The sequence below is a fragment of the Triturus cristatus genome, chromosome 4_1 (assembly GCF_964204655.1).
Source record: "Triturus cristatus chromosome 4_1, aTriCri1.1, whole genome shotgun sequence".
Classification (NCBI taxonomy): domain Eukaryota; kingdom Metazoa; phylum Chordata; class Amphibia; order Caudata; family Salamandridae; genus Triturus; species Triturus cristatus.
Window position 1 is genome coordinate 958,077,095 of NC_140585.1, and position 27,730 is coordinate 958,104,824.

General features: G+C 48.6%; 1 protein-coding gene across 3 annotated transcripts in view; it reads left to right on the forward strand.

Annotated features, from left to right (window-relative positions):
- CAPS2 (calcyphosine 2) overlaps positions 1-27,730 on the forward strand; it is an 825,864-nt gene that overhangs the window by 679,905 nt on the left and 118,229 nt on the right. For all 3 annotated transcript variants that reach the window (XM_085653843.1, XM_085653845.1, XM_085653844.1), the window contains one exon: positions 13,836-13,952. In XM_085653843.1, coding sequence (XP_085509969.1) covers positions 13,836-13,952 — 117 coding nt within the window. The remainder of the gene's footprint in view (positions 1-13,835; positions 13,953-27,730) is intronic.

The following is a 27,730-nucleotide window of genomic DNA, read 5'->3' on the forward strand; positions in this document are numbered from 1 at the left end:
TGGAAGGAAACCGACTCCATGCAATTGGACGGGGATTAGGTAGGCGCTATGGAGTTAGTATATTTGAATTAAACGAAGCCTGGCAGATATGGTGAGCACCTGAGGGGCCATCAATGCTTCCCTCCAGTCCTATTGCTCCAGAGGGCCGAACCAATACTCCCAGTGGGTCTTGAGAGAATCTAGGGTGAATCAATCAATCAATCAGTGACACTTGTAAAGCGCGCTACATACCCGTAGGGTCTCAAGGCGCTGGGGGGGGGGGGGGAGCCGCTACTGCTCGAACAGCCAGGTCTTCAGCTTCTTCCTGAAGGAGAGGTGGTCTTGGGTCAGGCGCAGGTCGGTCGGGAGGGAGTTCCAGGTCTTGGCGGCCAGGTAGGAGAAGGACCTTCCTCCTGTAGTCGCTTTTCGGATGCGGGGGACGGCGGCGAGGGCAAGGTTGGCTGATCGGAGGTGGCGTTTGGGAGCGTAGAAGTTGACTCGGCTGTTGAGGTAGCTCGGGCCTTGGTCGTGTAGGGCTTTGTGTGCGTGGGTGAGGAGGCGGAAGGTGATTCTTTTGTTGACGGGGAGCCAGTGAAGGTCTCTCAGATGTCCGGAGATGTGGCTGGTTCGTGGGATGTCGAGGATGAGTCTGGCTGAGGCGTTCTGGATCCGCTGGAGTCTCTTCTGGAGCTTGGCGGTGGTACCGGCATAGAGGGCGTTGCCGTAGTCCAGTCGGCTGGTGACGAGGGCCTGGGTGACGGTCTTCCTGGTCTCGGTGGGGATCCACCAGAAGATCTTCCGTAGCATGTTGAAGCACGCCGAGGAGACGTTGTTGACTTGCCTGGTCATGGAGAGGGAGGAGTCCAGGATGAAGCCCAGGTTGCGTGCATGGTCTGTCGGTATGGGTGCGGTGCCCAGGGCGGGAGGCCACCAGGAGTCGTCCCAGGCGGAGGGAGAGGAGCCCAGGATGAGGACCTCCGTCTTGTCCGAGTTCAGTTTCAGGCGGCTGGTCGTCATCCACTCGGATACCTCTTTCATCCCTTCGTGCAGGTTGGCTCTGGCGGCGGCGGGGTTGTTGGTCAGGGAGAGGATCAGCTGGGTGTCGTCGGCGTAGGAGATAATGCTGAGGTTGTGTTTGCGTACGATGGCCGCGAGGGGGCTCATGTAGACGTTGAAGAGGGTGGGGCTCAGAGATGATCCTTGGGGGACGCCGCAGCTGACTCCGGAGGCCTCTGACTTGTACGGTGGTAGGCGGACTCTCTGTGTTCTTCCGTCGAGGAAGGAGATGATCCATTCCAGTGCCTTGTCCTGGATTCCGATGTTGCTGAGGCGCCGTACTAGGGTGATCCGGAGTGGATGGAGTTCATCGTGCGGATGGTGTCTTCGGTGCTGATCGGGGTCCAGGCGTGGAGGGTGGTGGTGGGGGGTGGTTGCTCGGTCATGGTGTGCGTTGGTTGGTTGTTGAAGCTGTTGTGTATGTCCGCGATCTTGTTGTGGAAGTATGAAGCGAGGGAGTTGCAGAGGTCTTGCGATGGGGTGATGTCGTTGTTTCCTGCGCTGGGGTTGGAAAGCTCTTTCACGATGTTGAAGAGTTCCTTGCAGTTGTGTGCGTTGTTGTCCAACCGGTCCTTGAATGCTGTTTTCTTGGCGGCGCGGATCAGCTGGTGGTGTTTCCGGGTGGCAAGTTTGAAGGAGGTCCTGTTGTCCGGTGTCGGTTCCCTTCTCCAGACTTTCTCGAGGGCTCGGCAGTTCTTCTTGGAGCTCTTGAGTTCGTCGGTGAACCATGGGGCTTTCTTGCTGCCGGGTCTGCTGGGCGGGGTCCTCAGTGGGGCGAGTTCGTCCGCGCAGTTGCTGATCCACTTCGTGAGGTTGTCGGCGGCCTGGCTGGGGTTCGCTGAGCTGGCAGGAGGGTGCTGGCTCAGGGAGGTGGCGAGCTGGTCTGCTGTGATCTTGTTCCAGCTTCTGCGGGCGGCCTGTTGCTGGTGTTGGTGGGTCGTCGTTTTCTTGAAGGTGAAGTGGACGCAGCTGTGGTCCGTCCATTGAAGCTCTGTGGCGTGGCTGAAGTCGATGTCCTTGCTGGATGAGAAGACAGCGTCGAGTGTGTGTCCGGCGAGGTGGGTGGGGGTGGACACCAGTTGCTTGAGTCCCAGGTTGGCGAGGTTGTCGAGCAGGGTGCTGGTGTTGCGGTCGTTGTTATTCTCCAGATGGAAGTTGAGGTCTCCCAGGAGGATGTAGTCAGCGGAGGGGAGGGCATGCGGGCTGACGAAGTCGGCGATGTCCTCGCTGAATGGGGTGCGTGGTCCCGGGGGTCGGTAGATCAGGGTGCCTCTGAGGGTGGTGTTCGGGTTGGTGTGGATCTGGAAATGCAGGTGTTCGGCGCTGGTCAGGGTGTTGTCGGTGCTGGTCGTGAGACGGATGGTGCTCCTGTGGATGATGGCGATGCCTCCTCCCATCTGGTTGGCGTTTCGGTCCCTCCGGACGATCTTGTAGCCCTCTGGGATGGCGGTGGCGATGTCGGGAGCTGAAGAGGCGTTCATCCAGGTCTCCGTAAGGAAGGCAACGTCTGGAGCTGTGGTGTCGAGGAGGTTCCAGAGTTCGATGGCGTGTCTGTGGACGGAGCGGGTGTTGAGCAGGATGCACTTGAGGTGGGTGCTGCTGGTGTTCGGCTTGGTGGGTGCTGGTGCGAGGCAGGTCCGGATGCAAGTGAACTTGCAGGCGTGGCAGCTGAAGGGTCCGTGGGTACGTCGTGGAGTGGCTTGATGGCATTCTGGGAGTCGGCCGGTGTTGAGAGCGGTGAGGGTGGCGGCGGAGTACGTCAGGCGGGTCGGTCGGGGTCCTCGTGGGCCAGGGGTCCTGGCACTGGGCGCGGTCCAGGCGCGGACGGGCGCAGACGGGCTTACCTTTGGCGCACCTTCGGCGCGCAATCGGCGAGTCCGCTGCGCGTGGCCGCTGCGCGTTCGCACGGTCGCCATTTAAGGCGAAGTGCGCGGGTGGGCGGAGCAGCTGGGAGGCGGGAGCAGGGAGGGTACAGAATAGAAAAGGGGCGGGGAAGAGCGGCGGTGGCGGGAAGGGAGGGCGGAGGGGTAGGCGGGCAGCAAGGAAGGAAACCACAACGCGGGGAAAATAAAAATTAAACAGAACAGGCACAAATTCTCGACAAAGCAAGGAAAAAAAAAGAAAGTTATACTAAACAGGCATAAGTTCTCGACAAAACAGGGGCAAAAACAACCGCAGCGGCGGCAACCGGCAAACGAGGCAGCAGTGAGGCAGAGGGCAGGCAAGGGGCACACGCAGCAGCTGGTGGCCGTGCGGCGCGGGGGTGTCCCACAAGTGGATGGGGAGTTGATTATCCGAGACCAGTAGATTTGAGACAATTCCCCCTTTCCTAGGTTAACCATGAGGAGCTTAGCTTCCAATGGGCTGAACTCTGGGATTGTAGTATTCTTGGGGATGTGAAGAGCGATGGCATGCCGGAGCCGGAGATACCTATAGAACTGATTGGAGTGTAGGGAATATGCTTGCTGTATGTTTTGTAAGGAGTGCAGGTGTCCATACATCCCCTAGGTGTGAGATGCCTATCAGGTCCCATTTCCAGAATCCCATCAAAGTCCTGACCTCTATCAGCCAGGTACCGTGCCAGAGGGGTGTCTGTAATGTGATTTTGGCATTCTAGCGAGTGTGCCTCAGTGTCGAACGCCACGCCAAGAGGGCCGTTCGAGTTATTGCCGGTAGAGTATGAGGAACCGAGACCCCATAGAGCATGGCTTGGACCTGGGGAAACCCGAGGCTCTCCACTTCCAGCCGGTAGGCCTGATCAGACCATCCACCATTAAACCAATCGTGGATCACCAGGAGATGGGTGGCCAAATAGTCCATGAGAGGGTTTGTCAGCCCCATCCGTCCGTCATATGGAGCCCTCTGACAGTGTGTAAGGGCTAGCCGTGACCTCTATTTACCCCAGAGGAAGGTCGTGATCATGCCATCTAATACGCAAACCTGCTGCGGGGAAGATGGAATGGGAGGTTTTGGATCACGTATAAGAGTCGGGGGAGCACCATCATTTTGAATAGAGCAATCTTACCGAGGGGATTGAGGGGAAGAGTTTGCCACCGACGGAGGTCTTCTTTTGTATGTTTAAGCAAAGGGTTAACATTGAGGGACCAGGTCAACTCCGGATGGAGCTTTACCCAGATAAAGAGATATTTGAAGGAGAGGCTTCATAGAGGGATAGTTGTTTGCCAATCTACACAGTCTCGTGAAATGTGAAAGGTCACCAAGTTTGATTTGGCTGGGTTAAGACGCAGGCCCGACACTTCCCCAAAGGATTGAAGGATCTGAAGGCATTTAAGGCCTGAGGATGCTCGGTCAACAAGGAAGAGCAGGACGTCCTCAACATACAAAGCAATGCGATCTTCATGTGGGCCTTGCCAGTGCCACCCTTGTATCTGCGTGTCTGCCTGGAGGAGACAAGCTAAGGGCTCTATTGCAAGAGCAAAGAGGAGAGGAGAGAGAGGGCATCTCTTCCGAGTTCCTCTCCTGATGGGGAAAATCTCTGAGAGTGTATGAGAACCCTGGCCGATAAGTTAGAGTAGTGCACCGTTAACAGCTTCTTGAATTACGGGCCAAAGCCCATTCTCCCCAGAAAATTTCTAAAGTATAGACAGCCGACCACTTTGAGCGCCTTTTCAAAATCGAGTAGTAGTAGGGCTAAATACAGGGGGAGGAGGTGGCGATGAGCAAGGGCCATGTGGAGGTGTCTCTGCCTTGTACTTCGATGCGGCATAAAGCTACATTGATCAGAGTGTATGAGAGTATGGAGTACCCGCTTAAGACGGCTAGTGAGATAGCTGGAACATGAGGTCGATGGAGTGTCTGTTTTTGGTATAACCACGACCGTGGCCATGTACCTCTCTCCAGTACCTCCTCAAATAAAAGCGTGTAGTCGTGGGATTAGAGTTGCTCGGAATGCCGCATAGTATTTGGCTGGGAGACCATCCGGACCAGGAGTCTTACGGGTAGCAACTAACAAGATTGCCTCTCCAATTTCCTCTCCCATGATGGACTCATCCAGGCCCTGGACTTCCCTCTCTGACAGCCTCGGGAAGGGGGATATCCTGCAGAAATAAGGAGCTAGATTCTAGCGTCTGTGAATGGTCTGCTGAGTAGAGTTCTATGTAGTATTCGGCAAATGTTAGCGCAATTGCGGTGGGAGTGTGAAAGGTGCGTCCTTGAGTATCTTGGATTTCTGGAACTATTCAGTTGGCATGGGCGGGTGGGAAACAACCCAGTGAAGCAACTTGCCATTCTTGTCTTCCCAACCGTAGAACCGGGCAGCCGAGGACCTCCACAACAATTTGGCAGATTCACACGATATGCGCTTAATCTCTTTCCTTAACAAATGGAGCTGCTGGCGTTTAGCTTCTCCATCTGCCGTGGCTGTGTTCTGTTCTAGACAGAGGGCCTGGGCCTCTAGTTGGGAAAGATGGTGATCCTGCATTAAACATTTGTGTTTGAGGAACCCTTAAGCGTAGCCTCGGATTGTAGCTTTACTTGCCTTCCATAATGTACCCTGAGATTGTACTCTGCTCTCATTAGTGTGGAAGTATTGTTTAAGTTCACCCACAATCATCTTCCTATACTCCTGGTCTTGAAGAAACCAGGCATTCAGCCTCCATATAGGACGTGGAGCACCTGCGGGGCATCCAAGCTGGCGGAGGAGTAGGGAGCGATCTTAGATGCCTTACACTAGAATTTGAGTATCAGTTACTGTCCTGCAATCGGAGGCTGGCATAAAGATAAGGTCAATTTGGGAATGGGTATGGTGTGCAGCTGATGTATGTGTATACTGGAGTGTTCTGGGGTTCCAAGTTCGCCAGACATCACAGACGCCCAACTTGGATGACCATTCTACTAGTCGTTTAGCGTCCAGCTTTCTGTGGTGAGAGGGTGCACCCATCGCATCCCTAGTGGGTTCTAACACTCTAAAGTCCCCTCCAATCACTGTCAGGACCTGGGGAAAGGAGGATATTTTATCTACAGTGGTCCGGAGGTTGGGGATATAGTGCGATAGATTGACAGTGGCATCCCCTAGGGTTCCTGTAAGGGTCACGAAGCGTCGCAGGAGGATCGCCATTCCTCAGGATCCCCGAGAGAATCCTGAGTGCCAGACCCTGTCGAATCCCTTTTTTTTTTTTTTTTTTAAACAATCTTTATTGAATTTTTAAGACATGACCCTAGACCCCCACCCCCCACCCGACAGGTTACAGGCTTTACAGTTGGTTTGCATAAACATACATTTTTACAGAAATAAATACAGCTTCATTTGATCTTAGTTATACAGCATCTTGAATCCAGGTTCTTAGTGGATCCCAAATAGCTAGGCCTTTCTTTTTTTTATTCAAACCCTTACATTTATAGATTGCAATTTCAAAGCTATAAGTAGCAAGTAGACGAGCCCGCCATTGATGGAATGAGGGTGGTTGTGGATCTAACCAGGCCGATGCAAGACAAATTCTCAATATTGACATTGAAATAAATATAAATCCCCTTGTTCTAATCGGTCGGGAATCCTCCACGACACCCAAAACTATTTCTGCATTTGTCGAATCCCTGACGTGCTAGAAAAGGACAATACCTCATCAGATGTGTCTCTTGTAACAAAAGGACATCAAAGTAACTCTCTGTGAATATTTTAGAATTGCTGCACGTTTGACTTTATCTAGGAGTCCATTGACGTTCCATGAGAGGACTCCGAGGGGTTCACCCTCTTGAGTGATGCCGTTTCATTATGACTAGTGGCAGTGCGTGGAGCCAATGGTCTGGGCAACCTAATGGATCCGAGTGACTAGAACCTGGGAGCATATGGGAGCTTTCAGTCGTGATATGAGGGACGCCTGGGAGAGCATCATGAACATCATTCACAGTGTTGCAAAGAAACAAAACAGTGCTAACAACTGCAGGGATAAAAGCCCCTACCCAACCAACCCCTATCCTATACTTCTCCCGTTAAAACATTTATCACCAGATAAACCAAAACGTAAAAGTTAAAATCAGTTAGCTTATGATGCTTATGGAGGGACAAGGGTGTGGACCCCTCTATAAATCAGGATTTTCAGTCCTCCAGTGCCGAAATGTTGGCAGTAGTGCTTTGAAATTAGATTTGGAGGCTTCATCGGACCACAGCTTTGAAGAGTCGGGAGAGTTCTCTCTGGGTGCCCCTTCCAAGTTATTAAGGCTCTCTAGGATGTTCAGTGAATCTTGGGGTACAGGCGATCCACGTGTCTTGTGGGGGAGCCTGCGGGTGAGGTAGTCACCACTCTTTGAGTGTTGTGTCCTCTCCGGGACTAAGTGCACCGACGGTGGGAGCCCGCAACTTTGCCGGTCTGCGACATTGTCTGAGAGCCAAATGGAGGGACACTCAACCGCGGGCGAAGCGGTCACTCCTCGATTATCCAGTTCCATGCCTCCTCCAGAGTATTGAAAAAGTGAGTCTTGTCTTGAGACGGGCCGAAAAGAGGAGTCTGTAGGGCAGGTTGAGGGCTCGTAGTTTCTGTTTTACAGAGAAGTATGATCTTTTTTGTGTTTGCACTTCCTTAGTGTAGTCCGGAAAGATCATTCATTTGGGGCCTTGTAGAACAGGGCTGGCCGGGAGCGAGCTTCTTGTAGGATGGCATTGCGATCTCTGAAATTTAGGATCTTGGCAATGATTGCCCGGTGCAAGGCACCCGGCGGTGGCCTGGGCGCGAGTGCACGATGGGCGCGTTCCACGACAAACCATGCTAAAAGTGCGCTTGGGGACATCTAGGATTTGATCCAGTCCTCAATGAAAGCGGTCATTTGTGTAGGTTCCTCCCCCTCAGGAATTCTCACTAGGCAGAGATTATTCCAATGTTATCGGTTTTCAGCGTCTTCAGCCTGCCTTTGGAGGTCAGTCGTGTGGGATAGAAGCTGCTTGACCTGCGCCTTCAAAGTTGATACATCATCCTCTACCACCGACAATCTGGATTCGGCTTCTGTTATTTTACGTAGTGGCATTGCGAAGGTCCTGACAGATGAGGGCTATATGCACCCGAACTTCCCTAATCTTATTCTCCACAGAATCCTGGGAGGTTTTTATGGCTTGCAGGATGGTAACTAGGTCTCCTTCTGGGTGATTGATCATATTTTGCGCAGTCTCCCCAAGGCTGGGGCCACTGGTAGCAAATTATTCCATGCAGGTCTGGTTTAGCAGAGGCTTCGCCCCTCTCTCTTTCCCCATGGCTGAACTGTGTCAAAGGAGGTGGTGTGAATTCGCAACGTGTGGTCGTTACCAAGCTTGCAGATCCCTAAGTATCCGCAGTGGTGGAAATAGCCTTTCAGCTTTTGTCAGCACCATGTCCCCTGGGGAACTCCCATGGGATATTTAATCAGGGTTGGCCTTAGAGGGTTCACGTCTGTATTCTGGGGACGCTCCCGGGGGGTGGGGGGGTTGTTGAGTCCTCTAGTTCTTGCTCACTGACTGGCGAGATTGCCTCGTTCCATTGTCAGTTCATGATTGTGCATACACGGCTCAAATAGTGATGCAACCTGATCCAAGGCAGGGTGGACCCTGACCATCAAACCGGTCACCCCAAGCGCGCCCCTGACCCCCTACCCCCCCCCCCCCCCCCCCGTAAGTGTTCAGAGCACCGCCGCACTTTTCTAGGAACAAAAATTCTGACTGGAGTTGTCGCTCAACCCGATTCTAGGTTCACCGACTCAGGGACCGGTACATCTACACTTCATCTGGAGTCCAGTGACTGTGCCACAGCTGTATACGCCCAGTGATAGGGCTGCAGAAGGCCAGTCAATTTTCCAGTCTAGGCCATAGGTTCATTGTAGCTGGGTCCCTGGATCCCTGGGTCCACCCACATGTGTCAGCACCCCTTTGGCAGAACCTAAATGGAGGTGGCGCTCCCCTTCTCAGGTTTGAGAGAGCTATGTGAGGGCCTGGACACCTCCCTATGCAGCGGCCGCCCTGCCAGGTCACAGGCTGCACGCACTGTCTTCCATATGCCAGGGGAGGCGTGGGAGAGGTGGACCTAACCCAAAGGGTGACAGACAAATATCGTAAATATCACTCCCGACCATTCATTTGTCCAAGGGGGGAGAGGGACCCCAGCGTGTTGCCGCAAACGCTACTCAGTTTTGTTGTCAATCAAGCCCAGTCCTCCTAGCAACTCTTCGCTTCATACCTTTCCTAAGCCTGGGCTCGTGAAGCGCTCATCGACTCCCTCTAGGACGCCGCTCCATTGATGCCATCCATGTTCAACCCATCCTGTGGAGGTTCAAGAGGAAGGGCACACTCCCGTCTCGGGCTCATTCCGGAAATTAGCTTAAGGCCTCTGGGACCCGTTGGCTTGGAAGAGCTTTGGCACCTGTGAGCCTCAGCTTCAGGCCAAAAGCTCACCAGCCGCCGTCAGCCCGCCTGCCTCGAAAGGCCCACACCTCTGAAAGGGGGGGAGGGTGGTCGTGGATGTGCCCTAGTGCTGATCGCAGGCCGACTGGCGTTACTGCCACCCTTCACTGGAGCACGAGGAAGCAGGGTCTGCCCGCAGGCGGCCAAAGCAGGTACCTCGTCTCCTGCGGATGTCGCTCCTGCCGGGCCCAGTGTCTCTCTTCTGCCGGCCACCCTCTTGAAACGTCCTGCCGACCGCAGGCCGATTGTCTCCACTGCCCCCCCAATGAGGGACTGATGGAAGCTGAAGGGTTGCCTCTCACTCATCAGTCACCATCTCCCTCGACCACAGCACAGGTTTGTGGCACTTCTTGTCTCTCGGGCTGTCCGCAGGGCTTAAGGCGCCGTCAGCAAAGGACGACCGCGATTCCCTCCAGAGGCCAACTGTGCCCTGCAGTCCACAGTGAGCAATCCCCCCAGTTTTGGGCTATGCCACCACCATTTTGCCACAACCAGGGCTCCACTCCGGATCAACATTACCTGCGTCCAGTCCCGCTCAGGGCCCACTTCAGACTCTGGTACACTGCAGATGTGGGCACCACTTTGTTTGGGGTGCTGAAGAGAGGTGTTCTTCACTGGAGGAGTGCTAGGATGTGGGCGGATGATAGAGGGATCCAAAGCACCCTTAGAGTGCGACCTCTATCTTGAAGCTCAAATCCACACCCCCTTGAGAGGGAAAATTGTGTGTGCATTCCAATACTGTTGATTGAGAGGGTAATACGTAAGATGAGGAGTGAGCGTTTTCAAGGTGGTTTTAGTAGTGCCTGCATGGGCACACCAACATTGGCATAGAGATCTGTGGGAGTTGTGTGTAGAGAAGCCAGTGCAGTTCAAACCGGATGTTCAGCTGCTTTCAAAGAATAAGGAATGAATACTTTACCACAACCCACAGTTATTTCATCTTAACATTATGGATGGCTCATCAGGACTTGGGGTTTGGTAATTTGGTAAAATGTAGAGAGGTTCTAAGACAGGCAAGAGCTAAGCTGAAAGGAGGCATTTTGTCCTATGGGCTTGTAGTAAAGGTTTGGATCCATCGACTATGGAACCACATAAGTCTTTACTTTATCTGTTACATCTAACTGAGTCAGGATTCTCCTTTGTGTCAGTTAAGATGCACCTAGCTGCAATATCGAGATTTCCCTGATTACCAAATCAGGTGCTATTATATTCTCCAACAGTTATAAAGGAATTTATGAAAGAATTGTTCAGAAATGTCCTCCAGCTCTAAAGCTTGGGCCAGAATGGGAGCTAAATTTTGTCTGGCTGCCTTGATGAAGGTGCCTTTGGAACCAATTCTTAGAGCAACCTGTAAGCATTTGATGTGGCAAACCGCTTTTTTCTTTCAACAATAACATCAGCAAGGAGATTTGGTGAGCTGCAGGCTTTATATTGTACAGAGCCATATATTGATTTGTTCAAAGTATAAGGTGACAATGATGTCAAAACCAAAATTCTTTTCAAAGGTGCTGCTAACTGCATTTCATTTGAGGCAAAAGATGGTTACCAATGTTTTCCTCGAATCCAGTAATGTCAGCTGAAAGGGCATTGCATTCATTAGGCAGAAAGAGTCTAGAGCTTTATTTGCATGCAACAAAGGGGAAACATAATATGGATCCACTCTTTGTAGCTTTTGGATCTGGAAGAAAAGGAAATGTAGTGTTTAAATAGAAGATTGCAAGATGGATTGTAGCATGTTTTACTGCATCCCATGCAGCAATAAAAAGACGATTGTCAAGAAAAGTAAAAGCATATTTGACAAGACCAAAGGCAACAGCAGCGTTCTTTGCAGGAATTTCATTGAATAACATTTGCAAAGCAGTGACTAGGAGAATGACTAACGCATTTGTAAAATATTATTGCATCGACACGCATTCCAGCAAAGAGGCTGCGATGGGACCTGCGGTTCTCAGGAATCTGTTTGCATATGGTAAACTTCATTACCGCCTTCCACATAATGCAAGGTTGTGATGCTTTGTTAGTCTGGATTCAAGCATGTGAATCTATAAAAGCTCGAATGCTGGAGAAGAAAATAAGTTACGTACCTGTAACTTCAGTTCTTCACCATTTGTATCTTTCATAAATTCGCATGCAGTCCACCCACTTCCCCTTGTAATGAGGCTTTCAAATTTAGATGATGAATAGCTTACCATGTAAAAAGTCCGGCAGTTGGAAGCTTCAATCAAGAGAACACATGAGTGTGGTGGGTTCTGATTGACTGGAGTTTGACTCATGTATAATAATGTGAATAGGATGGGAAAAGTTTCATTGTTAGTCAGTGTTGGGGACTGTGTGTATATGCTGCAATTTTTTTAAGTTACCGGGGTTCCCAGTCTGACTATGGGGTATAATTTAAGCATGTAAATCTAGGAAAGATACCAATGCTTGAGAACCGGTGTTATAGGTAAGTAACTTATTTCCTTCAAGCTTGTCTGCCCAACAAAAACTAAGACAGTTTTATGCCTCTCAGGTGACCCCTAATGTAAAATCACCTTTGACACTGACCATTCCTTCAAGGAACACATCACCAAAAAAAGCATTGACCAGCTCTCATTCTTGAAAAAAATTTACACTTTGCCTGTTTCAGATGGAGTTAAGAGCACAACGTTTTAGTGACAACTGTGCTTAATAGCCTCTCTGAGCTACCTATGCATACCTGACAGTCATTCTTCACTCGGTAGCATGCCTAATCAAAGGCTTGCTCAAGTTTTACTACGTCAGTCCAACACTCAAAGAACTACATTTGATCCCCATTCATGTCTACTTCAACTTTAAAACTAGCTGCATTACTGTGAATGCTGCCCAATATGACTCAAAAGGGCACCCCTAAATACCTGCTTAAGAAATAATGACCTTAGTTTAACAGTGGAAAGCCAGGACCCAGTACGTTGGCAGACTGGAGATGAAGGAATGCAAGAAGAGACCAGGCAGAGGACAGGCCTTCTCCATCTACACATCCAGGATCTGGAAAAAGCACTATCAACATCAAAATAGCCCCAACCTTCTTGCAGTTGAGAAAAGAATTGATGACTTTTCTCTTTAAAGTGCATTACCTCACCACACAGTAGAATGGCACATCCCACCTTGTGCAGTGAATCAGAAATCTTATCCCAAGATCCAGTCCTGCTGTTCAGCATTCCTCTGGCCTCTAGCTAGATTTACTCTGTGCTGTATCAGTTCATTCAAACCTATCTACCACTCATCTCAGTAATGTGTTTTCTGTCTGGGAGTAGGTCTCTGAAAATTCATAGTATCCTTTACCACTAAACCTTGGAGGACAGGACCTTCAGTTGTGTTCATAAGAACCTTTACTCATTGGTATGAATAGAGAGCTGTTTTCTCCTACACTTTGTCCATGATTGTGGTGACCTTAAGATGATAGGCGCACTACAGAGGCAGTGTACTGTAAGCAATTCTTTAGCTAAAGAACTGTCTAAATGTATTTTCTCTGTCCCTGGCAACAGTCTAAATGTAAAAAAAAAAATCAGTCTACTGACCAGGATTTTGCTATAAAAATGGACAAATCTGAACCACTGTAAGAAATTGGATTATTATTTGGGGTGGGCAAGTACCCACGTCAAGCAATAATCACAACCCTTTTCAGGGTGAACTCTTAAAGTGGATAAATTATCCTGAGCTTAAAATTACTTTGACTTAATATGTATTAACAATTCAACTGCACAATAACTATTACGAAGTTGTTTAATTATTTTTCTAGCTTGTCCAATTCCTGAGATAGAGTATTGGTATTCAATGTCGCTTTGTCTATGGGCTAGTCAGCCTTCCTGCAGTGAAAAGAGCGTTTGAGTGCTAGTCACTGCTAACATTAAATTTCTAAACGTCCAACTTTTAAATATCATGCACCCTGCCTTTTGGGCTCCGAGGCTTACAGAGGGGGTGACTTAATATTTAAAAGGGTGGTTTTTACCTGTCAAAAAGGGTTTATTTAATGTTGATGGGTTCATCATCAGGACTATTGACAGGGCTAGTTTGTACTTACCATTGTGGTTTGAAATGTAAATAAGGTCAAATTTAAACAGTGAATATCTAAATGGAAGGAGTGCTTACTCGCTATTGTGCTGTATGAATACCCAAATCACACCAATGTCAACACTTCTGCTAATATATATATTTTTTTTATATATGTCATTTATCATCTTCAGTGTTTAGAGGAAAACAGATTTAATTATGTATCCTCAACAGCAAAACATGCGTTTGTAATAATCTGGCAGATACAGGTAACATCCTATGATATAGAAGACACCCTTTGTCCTTCAAATATTGATCCTTATCAACTACTTACATTGCAGTGAAATTAAATATAAGGTGTAATTTCATTTAGTGAATGTAAAATAATCAATTTAATGTTAATTAATCCTAGGTTTTTGATACTTTGTGGCTCGTTTTGGAGGAGAACTGTGAAAATATTGAATATGGTGAATTCACTCGTGCCTTAATTGGTGAAATGAATGAGTATCGGAAAGCATTTGTGAGAAAGGTAATATGTTTTTGTGAAAACCTCAAATCTATATAATAACATATATCACCACCAGTGAAATCATTGCATCCACATGAAGAGCAGCATGACACTGTCCAATTTGCAAAGTTGCTTCTCCACACCATTCAGCATATGTATAATTAATGTGGCAGATTGGATTGCTAATGGACAAAGCCATTGAAAAGAAAACTCCACAAACCAAAATCATTAACCTCATAATGCTGATCATTGTTATGGTTTTGATGAACTAGTTACTTAACCTTTGGTAACACACTGTCTAGTGGCAGATTCCTCACCTTTTTACTATTCCTCAGGTGTCAGACTGAATCTTGAAACTTTTTTCATAGTATCTCTGCTCACTGGAAGGTGATACATGTGGAATGTAGCTCAACACTGACACAGTTCCACTCTGGATGTGACGTGCGGGTATCTAGGTACCCATCCTGCATGCTGAGGTCAGTTGCTTTCAGGACTGTCCATGCCCCAAGTCATGGAGCACCAAAAGCAAATTGATAAACCAATGTACAGATTTCTAGACTTGGGATATCATTTATCACAGAATGGGTAGGATAGGAGGGTCAGTGAGAAATCTGCTGCCTGAAAGAGTCTCTACCAGAAAGAGTGTTACAGAAGGCAAGAAACTTGTTCTTCTGATAGAGACTTCTAACCCCTTATTAATAGATACCAAAGCAGCACCTAAGGGGAGGTGGGCTGTGAATGGACTCAAACTAGAAAGTCCTGCAGGACTGAGCTGGAAAATTTATCAGCGGACTTGGCTGTCTAGGCAATAGTGTTTGGAGGGACATCCGCACACCCGCCTGAAAGATGAGACAGGGACTCCGCATCTCAACATTTTGGTAGCAGCTTCTGCCCTGGTGAAATGGGCACACAGCCCTTTCGATGCTGTTTTTTTGCCAGTGCATTGCAGATCTTAATGCAGAGCACAGTCCAGCGTGAGATGGTATGCTTCTGCACAGCGTTGTCTATTTTTTGCTCCGGTGAACCCCATAACAAGCTAATCTTCCACTATGTGGTCTTTGGTACGAACGATGTATATGCTGAGCTCTCTATTGAGGTCCAAACAATTAAGTCACTCCTCTTCCTTAGAGAGATGAGGTGGAGCATAAAACGCAGGCAGGGAGATAGTTTGACCAATGTGAAATGGCATCACAACTTTCGATAGAAAGGCTGCCTGAGTATACAGCCAGTTTACCAGGGAAAAAGGTGGTGTATGATGGATGAACACATAGAGTCTGAAGCTCACTCACATGACGTGCGGAGATGATGGCAATTAGTAACACCATTTTCATGGTTAGGAGCTGAAGGGGGTCACCTGTACCGTGGCATAAATAGAGTATATATTAAATAAGTAAGGACAAGATTGAGGTACCTATAACGGCATTGCAAAAGCAGAAGGGGTAAACATATGCTGTAGCCCCTTAAAAAAACCTTATCACAATGGGTGATTTAAATATCGAAGGCTGATCAGGCAATCGTATGAAGGCTTGAAAGGGTTGAAAGAAAATCTTTAACAGTGCCCAAAGCAAGAGCTTGCCGGCCAAGATAGAACAAACAGGGCTTTAGACAATGGGCCTGGAGGAGGTCAATTTGGCATGCAACGCACCAAAACTCAAATGTGTCTCAGCGACAGGCATACAAGTCTTTGTTGCGGGATGTCTGGTTGCCAAGATGACATCAACTACCTTCGGTGGGAGATTGTGAAGGCCGGTGTGGAGAATCTGACCAATAAGCTGTGACAGCAGATCCTCTCATACGGGCACCCAATTTGGGGGCAAATACTCAAGCACAGGAGTTCTGGATACCATACTCTCTGTGCCCAATCTGGAGCCCTAGGATGACTTTGACTTGGTCGGACCTGATCTTGAGCACTCTGGGCAGGATTGTTATTGGCTGAAAAGAATACCGGACTCCTGAGTTCCACTTGAGGTGGAACGCATTTCTGAGTGAGCGAGATCTTGGAAACTGCAATACGCAGAAGTGCTCGCATTGTGTTTTCTTGGCACGTGCATTTCTATCTTTATTTCTCTAGGTTGGATTTACATGTTAAGGTGGTCAATACCGATTGGGTGCAGAGCCGCCTAGACCACATACCTGAATCAGGGTAACATCACAGGGTGTAGTGTGTGTTGCTTTCTCGAACCCCTGTGCCACATTTTTCTACTCCTAAAAACTCCGCTGGTCCTGACGAAGATCCACTAGGGACCGAATAGGCGTGAAACATGTCGACCTCATTAGATCTGATTACTCCTCTATCACCACTATTCACTCAAAGTTGCAAAAACAAACAAACCCTCCTCATTGATAGCAGGGTCACATGTTCCTTCTTTGTCTGTTTTTAACTATATCGTACAGACCCAAGAATAAATACCTGTAAGGTTACCAGTACGGTATTTTCAACCCACCTGCCCCCAATCCCCACACACCCGCACTCACCACTGCGGCGTTCCTCTAAAAAGATCTCCGCCAAAGAGCCCTCTCATGGGGCCCGTGAGGGATTGCAGCGCCACCCCTACAAGGAGCAAAATGCCCAATGATGCATGACACTCTGATGGGTGTGTGTTAGAAATGGGATTTCTGGCTGGCTAAGGCGTGCGCCAAAGCCAGGCAGAAACCACCACTCTAGTCAGGGCAAGGAAGTTACACGCCAAAGATAACCCCTGCTCACCCCCTTGGTAGCTTGGCACGAGCAGTCAGGCCTATCCCGGAGGCAATGAGTAAAGCATTTGCGCACACACACAGTAACAACATCCCAGGCCCACCACAAAAGAAACTCCACACAAGGTTATATATACAAATAGCCTTTGTATTATCATAACACATTAGAATAGTACACACATATTATACACTGTGCCAACTGGCACTGGGCAATATTTAAAAGGGATTATTTACACCTGACAGGGCCAACTGGACCACTGTCAGTACCATCACAAAGTAACTGTAGAACTTATCATAAACTGAGAACACAACCAGTAACTACTGGTAACCACAGTACTTAGCATCAGCCTGTAACATAAACTACATTATGCACAGTATCACATTAGGCGCCAAACGCATTGTAAGCCAACCTCATCAGCATAAACACATTATGCAATTCTCTCACAAGTCTAAACACATTAGACCCTAACCTCCTAAGTATAACTACATTAGGGAATAAATCTCACTAGCATAACCCATAATATGTGAACCAACCTCATAATCATAAAACACATTTAGAGGTATCAACACAGGTGCGTAAATCATTCTACATACATTACATTTCCTGGCACCACACTCACATTAGCCCATATCACATTAGGGGCTGGCGTCCTATAAATCTAACCATCTCCCTGGCCAACTGGCCATCCAAAAAGGGGGCTCAAATGCCCTATGTCCCAAGAGTCAGGGCGCGCTGCCAGCGCAGCGAATGTCAAGATGCGCCATTGCGCAAACCTAAACGTTGCAGCTGGCACTAAGTGCTGCGCAGCTTTGCAGGAAAAAATGGGGGCAAAGGAGTGAGTGTCACTCCTGAGTCCAAGGCATGTCCCCTAAAATAAAGACCTAAACGGTGCAGCTGCCCACTACTTGCTGGGCAGCTGGAACTATTAAAATATGGCATGGGCTCTCAGTGGCCCTTACAACAAATGTGCCCCCTTTGTTGGAGCCACACGGGGCTCTGACAACAAATATGCCACACGTTGGAGACACATGGGGCTCTGTAACTAAATAATGCAAAACGTTGGTGCCACACGGGGCTCGGTAAATAGATAATGCCACCAAGTGTTGCAGCTGACCCCTGCAAAGTGGAGCAGCTGGAGAACAATGGCCGATATGGAGCAGCACAGGCCCTCGGGCCCCCACTGGGGCCCTTTAAACAAAGATGGCCCACGTTGGAGCGCAGTAGCGTTCAAAACAAACATGCCCTAACTGGTGGAGCCACCTAGGCTCTATAAACAACAACATGCCCCCTTATCGTTGGAGCAACCCGCTGCAAGACGGGGCCGCTCAAAAATTGGGAAATGGCACTGTGCCTCGACCGGCACCACCACGCGCCCTCGAGCCCTCACTCACCGGCTCTGGGGGCAGGACTCCGATTCAGCTTCTTCTTCGCCCGGTCCCCCCCCTGGGACCAGGACTTCACCGGGGAGCCTGGAGGCTCCTTCACTTCTCTCTTCACCCGGGCCCCCTCCTGGGACCCGAGACTTCGCAGGACTTCTCTTCCGGCACCGGGGCTCCCAACCGCTCACGGGAGCCCCGCGAGGCATTCTCTGTCTCTCTCCGGTCTCTTCAGCAGTGCGGGCGGGGCTCTCTCCACACACGGGAGCTCCGGACTTCCGCAGACCCTGGCTTCCTCAGGACTTCCCTCCAGGCCTCACGAGGCCACGCCCACGTCCCATTCAGGTTGCCTGACTTCTGGGTCACATTTGCAGCGGCCCGGCAACGTTTCAAAAGCGTCTCGGGCCGCGGCAGTGATTCTTCTTTATCGGCGGCAAACGAGGGGTAGGCTCCCTTGAGATAAAAAATATGCAGCGGGGTGGGCACCCGCTTTAATTACGGGCGAAGTCGCGGGGTTGGCACCCGCGCACAAAAATAATTAAATAAGCGGGGTGAGCACTCGCATGTAGATACAACAATAAGCGGGGTAGGCTCCCGCAATTAGGCACCCGCTCGGTTTTGGACAAAGCACAGGGGAATCCCTACGTTGGCATTCCCTCAAAACAGGTGGCAGCTTCGTGCTGCGATGCCCACGCTCTCTTCCTGCTGGACAAATCATTAAAAGATAGCGCTCCCAGGGCGCTGGTGGCAGAAAGAGGTCCTGGGTCCTGGAAATATCAAGGCAAAGCATAAGGGTCCCAGGAAGAAGTCTTCCAGGCATCCAGGGGCTGGGCAGGGCCCAGGGAGGCAAACCTTCCCCTGGGCCCCAGCAGCAGCACGCCCCTGGTAGTTTCAAGTCACAAACAAGAACATTTTCATGGGGTCACAGCCCCTTCTTTTATACAGCATTTTCCTTTGTTCTGCAACTTTAGGGCAAGGGGAGAACCAGATACAACTGGTTCAGGATCACTTTCTTTTGCCCAGCTCCCCTCTCTATTCACAAGACAGGCCAGGGACAACAGACGCACCACAGGAGGTGGAGCCAGCATTGTGAAGGGAAGGCCCAGCCCCATTCAGGTCCCAGGTGCAACTCTTCCCTCCCATCTACATGCAGATCTCTCCATTCACCACCAGGCAGACTCACCCTGGCTCCTGGAATTCCCCAGCCCTCTCAGCTCCTGTCAATCACAAGCCAGACAGGCAATTCACATCACACAGCATACAGACATGCCAACTTCTAGAAGTGGCACTTCTCCACCAGTCACAATAAATCTGCGCGCACCATTTATTCTCACGAGTTCGCACATACCAAACTCGCCCCTGCACTCCTCTCACATCAGGAACTACCATGGACACACATATCCCCCATGCATTCCTATGGGAGGGCAGGCCAGTCTCACTACATGTAACACAGAGCGCACGCACTTTACACTGGGATACAGTGCTAAAGTGCCTAGAGGCCTAAAACTACTAACACTACATAGGGAAAAAGGCCAGGATAAATGCAAAAAGTTTAGGGGTGAACCAGCCAAAAGGGCCAGGTCCAACAGTGCGTGATGGCAACTCTCGAATTAGGAGGAATTCCCGTTTATCCATCCTTCAACCATAAAGAAAGATAGGCACCTCTTCACCCATACTTCATGCTGCCGAATGGACTAACGATCATTTATAGGAACAGTTACCCTCCAGTGATTGACATGCTCACATGTTGCAGCCTACTTATTTGTGGACTGATAGCACACCTTCTTCCTGTGGGGGAGCGTTTCGTAGCACGGTTCCTGCCATGGCCCTATCCTGGAGCAGCTGGGAAACCTAGAGCTTACCAAAGGTGGCTGTGTTTGTGCCCTGCTGGCCCCGGAAAAGATTTGCAAGTGATGGAACATTGTTGGTGACACAGCCGCTCGTCTCAGTTTCATAATAAAGACATATCAAAATGATAAAACCTAAAGTAACAAAAATAAAAAGTATGCATTTGTATTTCCATTAAAATGAAACGCGTAATAAGTGGCTGCATTGGTGTAGAGCTTCACTGTGTCCGGGGTTTTGGGCAGTGTAATTTAAAATAAAGGTAATGCATGGCACCGAAGGTGAGTAGTCTTATGTCCGGTTATCGAATATCATAGCTCTAATAGACTTTTGTGTTAATTGAAAATTAATTTGACATAGCTACGCTGGTGCTGTACCCACTCACTTATACGCATAACTTTCTTTTCTGTAGTATTTCTGCTTGGTGACGACTGATAATGGGCTTTGTAGATGGGCATCCGTTGTGCTCCGCCCCTTAGAATTAGCCTGCTCCCTAGAAGCCAAATGTCGCCACAGGGACAAATAAACCACAAACAAAACATGCACCACTGCTGCCCTCCACCTCACACCTCTAGTTCACCAGCTGCCAGTGGCGGAAGGTCAGCCAAGGCTAATAAGTAGAAGAACCAGAGGCTCACTGTATGCTGATGTCCCTGCACTGTTCATCTGCTAAGCCCACCTCTCCTCCCACATCTGTACCTGCCCTTGGACTCCAGTTGTTGATACTGGATTTGGTCTGGAGTGGCTGTGTTCTGTTTTCTTAGAGATGTGCCTAAGGAACAACCTACTTTAAGTATATCTCAGTCCATCCTGTCTCTACTTAGCACAAGTCAGCAGCTTCAATTGACTAGTGGGGCACGTGGATAAAGACCCATCCCACCTACATCATCAATCACTGCTCTAAGACACAAAGAGACCAATAGATAGCATGCTAAAACCAGACAAACGCAATTGCAGAACAAATGCACAATCAATGCCTACCCTGCACATGTCGTCTTTGAGCAATGAAAGGCAAGATCTTAGGAAGACAATGGATACAAAACTAAGTATGCCAAGATAACAAATTTAAATTGTCAATAAAAGCGGACAACAAGCTAACAGAGGAGGAAAGAGAAAGTAAAAAAAAACTTAGACCAAAAGAATTAAATGAAGGAAAGAAAGAAAATTGAAAAAAGCAGGAGCAAAGAAAAAGGAAAAAAACACCATACTGTACTAAAGGCTTTAATAAATGTTAAAGACACAAATAAGCACAAAACAGTATCAATGTAGCAACAAAATGGCAACAGAAAAGAAACAGTAATGCAGCAACAGCAGAAGACCATAACTAAGCATCAGCATAGTAGTAACAGCAGTATGCAAAAATGGAATGGAAATAGTATAGAACATAAGTTAAAACCAGGCAGTTCTGGCTGGACTGTTGCTATTCAATCAGGGTCAAGACTGATTTGCATATAACTGGGCCCAGACTGAAGTGGCATGCTGTGCAAAATAATAATGGATTGGGACGCGACCCGAGTGACTACCAGTGGCTAAGATTAATTCAAGCATTCTATCCATTGCTGTTTTCTATACTTATTGTGTCAACCTAATCACAAACTGTAGGAAGTTGGACTTTTCTTTGCAGATGCCCCCACACGTTTTGCCCCCATTCGAACTACTAGATGCTGATTTTAGACTCTGACAGGGCACTGAAGCCTGCTAACCAAGCTCCAGAGCCACTAAATATAAATTGCTTTATTGTAACTTAATTGGCAAGGACTTTAGCACACCTGTAAGACCTTAGTAAATGGCACCCCTGGTGCCCAGGGCATGGGCACTAAAGAGGGCCCTGTGGACTACAGCATGTGTTGTGCCTCCCATAGGGATCCACACAAAAACTGCATGCAGACTGCCATTGCACGATGCGTGAAATGGAGCAAATCATTTTGTATACACTACATGGCAATCTACCTGTGTGCCATGCCAAGGTGCACTGCATATACTGTGTGGAAGTCACCCCTACAGCGGCCCTTAGAGCCGTAAGGGAGGGTGCATTATATTATATGTGAGGGCTTATCCGCATGAGCAGATTGCCCCGATAATGTATAATTCTATTGCTAGATATTGCTGGTGAACAGGCAGCCATCTTAAGGACATCTACTGGGCACTGGCCATTGAGAGTTACCCAGGTACATGATGCATCCACTGAAACCAATGGTGCTTGGTATCAAACACCTTGTCTTAATAAATCTGCACTGATGCATGTACTAGATTTATTATGATATGCCCCAGAGGGTACCTTAGAGGTGGCCCCTGAAAACCTAATGGTCCTCCAGTGTGCTGGCTCACTGGTACCTCCTAGTCTGCCACCACAGACAAGTTTCTGACCCCTGTCGTTGAGAGCCTATGCTCTCAGAGGTCAGAAACAATGTCTGCTCTGGCAGAAGTTGATCACACCTCCTCTAGCAGGAAGGCTAGTGAATTAGGATGTCGAGTCCAGAGGCTTCAAAGCCTCTGCTGCCTTTGGGATGCGACAGAGCCCCCCCCCCTCCCCAGACCTCAGGAATGCCACCTCCTGCCATGGGGTCCATTTGGCACCAGAACAGGTGGTAAATTAGTTTGTCAGAGGACGTGTCACACTTTCAGGTTAGTGCAGCACAAAAAGATGATTGATAATGTTCAACATTCCGTCCAACTTTCACCCCCAGTCACAGATCTAGGTTTAATTCATCGTTATTTTGCTTGCCACGCCATTCCAGTTTGGACCCAGCAATATGCGAATCAGCCTTGACCATGTTCTCCATGGGAACAGTCCAGTGTAAACTGCCAGGCCCTGTCCTCCCTGGACCAGAAAACAAGCACCCTGGGACCGATTCAGGCATCACCCCTCATCAGCCAGGCTAGCTTGAAACTGGTGGCGTAGCGAGCAAGAGACCCATGTCTGGGCATACCCTCCCCACTTAGGGTAAAAATGCAACACAAAAAGATAATGGATGGAATGTTGAACATTGTCAAACATTCACCCCAGTCACAGATCAGGGTTTAATGCATCATTGTTTTGCTCACCACACTATTCCTGCTTGCCACATTCCAGTTTGGACCCAGCCATATGCAAATCAGCCTTGACCCTGTACCCCATGGGACCTGTCCAGCCCGAACTGCAGGCCAGGTCCTGCCTGGACCGGAAAACAAACACCCTGTGACCAGTTTCTGGGCATCACCCCTCATCAGCTAGGCTAGCTGATGAGACATGGCTTGGCAGTTCGGGCTAGACTGTTCCCATGAGGCACAGGGTCAAGACTGATTTGCATATGGCCATGTCTGAACTGGGGTGGCGTAGTGGGCAAAAGAACGATGGATTTAACCCAGATCTCTTGACTGGGGGAGAATGTCTGCATTGTCAGCATTCCGTCCATCATTTGTTTGTTGTAGCGCTTTTCGCCCTAAGTGGGATGGGTATGCCCAGACGTGGGTCCCGTGCTCACTACGCCACTGGAGTCAAGCTATCCTGGCTGATGACGGCTGATAGCCAGAAACCGGTCCTATGATGCTTGATTCCGGTCCAGGGAAGACATGGCTTGGCAGTTCGGGCTGGACTGTTCCCATGAGGCACAGGGTCAAGACTGATTTGCATATGGCCATGTCTGAACTGGGGTGGCGTAGTGGGCAAAAGAACAATGGATTTAACCCAGATCTCTTGACTGGGGGAGAATGTCTGCATTGTCAGCATTCCGTCCATCATTTGTTTGTTGTAGCGCTTTTCGCCCTAAGTGGGATGGGTATGCCCAGACGTGGGTCCCGTGCTCACTACGCCACTGGAGTCAAGCTATCCTGGCTGATGACGGCTGATAGCCAGAAACCGGTCCTAGGATGCTTGATTCCGGTCCAGGGAAGACATGGCTTGGCAGTTCGGGCTGGACTGTTCCCATGAGGCACAGGGTCAAGACTGATTTGCATATGGCCATGTCTGAACTGGGGTGGCGTAGTGGGCAAAAGAACGATGGATTTAACCCAGATCTCTTGACTGGGGGAGAATGTCTGCATTGTCAGCATTCCGTCCATCATTTGTTTGTTGTAGCGCTTTTCGCCCTAAGTGGGATGGGTATGCCCAGACTTGGATCCCGTGCTCACTACGCCACTGGAGTCAAGCTATCCTGGCTGATGACGGCTGATAGCCAGAAACCGGTCCTAGGATGCTTGATTCCGGTCCAGGGAAGACATGGCTTGGCAGTTCGGGCTGGACTGTTCCCATGAGGCACAGGGTCAAGACTGATTTGCATATGGCTATGTCTGAACTGGGGTGGCGTAGTGGGCAAAAGAACGATGGATTTAACCCAGATCTCTTGACTGGGGGAGAATGTCTGCATTGTCAGCATTCCATCCATCATTTGTTTGTTGTAGCGCTTTTCGCCCTAAGTGGGATGGGTATGCCCAGACGTGGGTCCCGTGCTCACTACGCCACTGGAGTCAAGCTATCCTGGCTGATGACGGCTGATAGCCAGAAACCGGTCCTAGGATGCTTGATTCCGGTCCAGGGAAGACATGGCTTGGCAGTTCGGGCTGGACTGTTCCCATGAGGCACAGGGTCAAGACTGATTTGCATATGGCCATGTCTGAACTGGGGTGGCGTAGTGGGCAAAAGAACGATGGATTTAACCCAGATCTCTTGACTGGGGGAGAATGTCTGCATTGTCAGCATTCCGTCCATCATTTGTTTGTTGTAGCGCTTTAACTGGTGGCATAGCCAGCATAGGACCCACGCCTGGGCATACCCTTCCCACTTTGCTGAAAAAGAAATACAAAAATATGATGGCTGGAATGTTGAACATTGTCAAATTCACCCCCAGTCACAGATCTGGGTTTAATCCATCATTATATTGCTCGCCAAGCCATTCCAGTTTGGACCCTGCCATATGGAAATCAGCCTTGACCCTGTCCCCCATGGGAACAGTTCAGCCCGAACTGCCAGGCCAGGTCCGCCCTGGACCGGAAAACAAGCACCCTGGGACCGGTTTCGGGGCATCACCCCTCATCAGCCAGGCTAGCTTTAAACCGGTTCATGATGAACCCACAGATATTATGGCTGGAGTCAAATCATTTAAACCCTTCATGATGTTTACTTCAACCACATTACATGTAATCAAAGTGACATTTGACAATGTGCAGAAGAGACTCAGCAACAACAAGCAAGTAGATGGAATTGAAGAGATGGGATCAGTACAACTTAACGACAGACAAGGCGGATGAAGGTTTTGTAATACCAAGTAGACCACTTTCAGAGTACTCCGGAATGAATGATATTCATTAGCATGCATACATTTCCATTAACCAAACCCCAATACTTTAGCTACTAATGATTCTAATCCCATATAAATGTTTGTTCTTTTATGCACTGTTAATCCACTAATAATAATAATAATAATAAAACCATTTCTAAAGCGCCTGGTTACACTAGCATAGTGTGTCCCCGCGCTAACAAGTGCCACTCCTCCCTGAAGGCCAAAGTCCAGGGCATGCCTGGGTCCTGAAAAAGAAGGCGATCATTTACGTGGAAATAAATGAGTTTTCAATTTTAATCTGAATCTTGCTTCAGAGGGTTCCATGCGTAGATCAAGAGGAAGCTTATTCCAATATTTGCTGGCTAGAAATCTAAAGGAAGCGCCTCCAATCTTGGCCTTGCGAACGCGGGGAAGTTGGAACAACATTGCTCCAGCAGATCTAAGGTTGCGGATGGGACGGTGGAGCATTAGAAGGTTGCGCAAATATCCAGGACCTTTTTCATGGGCGATACGATGAGCAAAACAGAGAGCCTTGAACCTGATTCGCTCCTCAATAGGGAGCCAGTGGAGTTCAAACCGTGCCATTTTACCTGATGCTCTACGTGGGAGGTTTAACACCATGCGTGCAGCAGCATTTTGCACACATTGAAGTTGGTGAATACCTTTTTTACTGAGACCCAGAAGGAGAGCATTGCCATAGTCCAGATGTGGAGTGACTAAGGCATGAATGAGTGTTTTTCTAGCACTGATGGGAAGAAGATCGAGAACTTTACGGAGTGTTTTGAGTAATCCAAAGCATTTGCTCGTGATATTACTAATCTGCTGCTTAAAGGAAAACTCTGAATCCAGCATAATCCCTAGGTTTCTAACAGACTCCACCGGGAGGGGAGCTACCCCTAATTCCGTGGGCCACCAGGCGTGCGACCAAGCGGAGGGGGATTTACCTATCACTAAAACTTCAGTTTTGTCGCCATTGAGGCGCAGACAGTTGTCATTCATCCACCCTGCCACGGAGAGCATGCAATTGGAGAAGTTGGTGGCCGCCTCTGCCTGATTGTGGGTGAGTTTAATTATTAATTGGGTATCGTCAGCATAAGTGACAATACCCACTCCAAAGGATTCCACAATATGAGCTAACGGCTCCATGTAGAGATTGAACAATGTAGGGCTCAGACTGGAACCCTGAGGAACTCCATGTCTGAGCTTTCTGAGGGACGATTTATAAGGGGGACAGTGCACCTGGAAGCTCCTGTTTTCCAAAAAGGATTCAATCCATTCCCGTGCAGACCCCTTCACTCCCATGTCTGAGAGGCGAGACAGCAGCGTTGAGTGCAGCACAGTGTCAAAGGCTGCACTAAGATCTAATAAAACCAACGCTGCCGTCTGCCCCTCATCAACTAGTTGTCTCAGACACTCAGTGGAAAAAAGAACCGCTGATTCTGTGGAATGGCCTGCTCTAAAACCTGACTGTGTTGGATGGAGAAGAGAGTTTTCCTCCACAAATTTCATGATTTGTATATTAACTACCTTCTCCAGCACTTTCGCACAGAACGGGAGGAGAGAGATAGGGCGGAGATTCTGTAGTTGGGAAATGGGCATTGCAGCTTTTTTCTTCAGAGGAATTACTTGAGCCCTTTTCCATACATCAGGCACATAGCACTCCTGAAGAGAAAGTGTGATAAGGTGTTGGATCTGATCAACCATGCCTTCTAGGACACCCTTACATCGCTTGGGAGAGATCACATCAAGTGGGGAACCCGACTGGATGCTATTTAAAATAGTGAGCAAATCCTGCCTTTCAGGGACTTTAAAACTTGTCAAAAGGGGTTGTGAGACATAATCAGTTCTCATTGTTATGCGTTTATTTGGCAAGTTGTTAGTGAATGTGGTATGTATTAAGTCTACCTTCTTCACAAAAAAGTCCGCAATATTATCACATAACTCATTAGAGTAGGTATCTTGGGCCACTAATCTGATGGGAACAGTAAGTTCTTTATAGATGGAGAAAAGTTCTTTAGTGGGGTTTTTTGCCAGTTCAATCCGTTTCTTAAAGTGAGCGCTTTTGGCTGCTCTTATTAATTTGTGGTATATTTTTAATTCTCTTTTATAGTTCAGCATGTCTTCTAGAGAATAATTTTTCCTCCAGCTGCGTTCCAAGTTTTTACATTTGGCCTTTGCTACTATCAGATCTTTAGAGAACCAGGGGGCAGTTTTGATTTTTCTAGTTGGTGGCTTGGATGTCCATGGTGCTACAGAATCAAGAGCCCTAGACATCCATGTCTCATAGTCCTTCCATGCCTGAAGCAAAGTATTACTGCGCGGAGGAGAATCATTTAATAGGGCGGCTTTAAAATCATCCGGCGTAAACTTTCTCCAATCTCTGCGTTTTTGGAACTTAGGTTTAATAGGTCTATCTTTCTGTTGGTCAATTGCTATCTCAATAGGGATGATGAAGTGATCTGACCATGTTATTTGAATCGGTTTTGCAACTATAATCCCCTCCCAGTTAGCAAAAACAGGATCCAGAAGATGTCCTAGTTGGTGTGACGGAGATGTAGATTGAAGTTTCAGTGCTAAACATTTAAATCTATCTACTACTCCCTGTGCCTCCTTACAATTGGG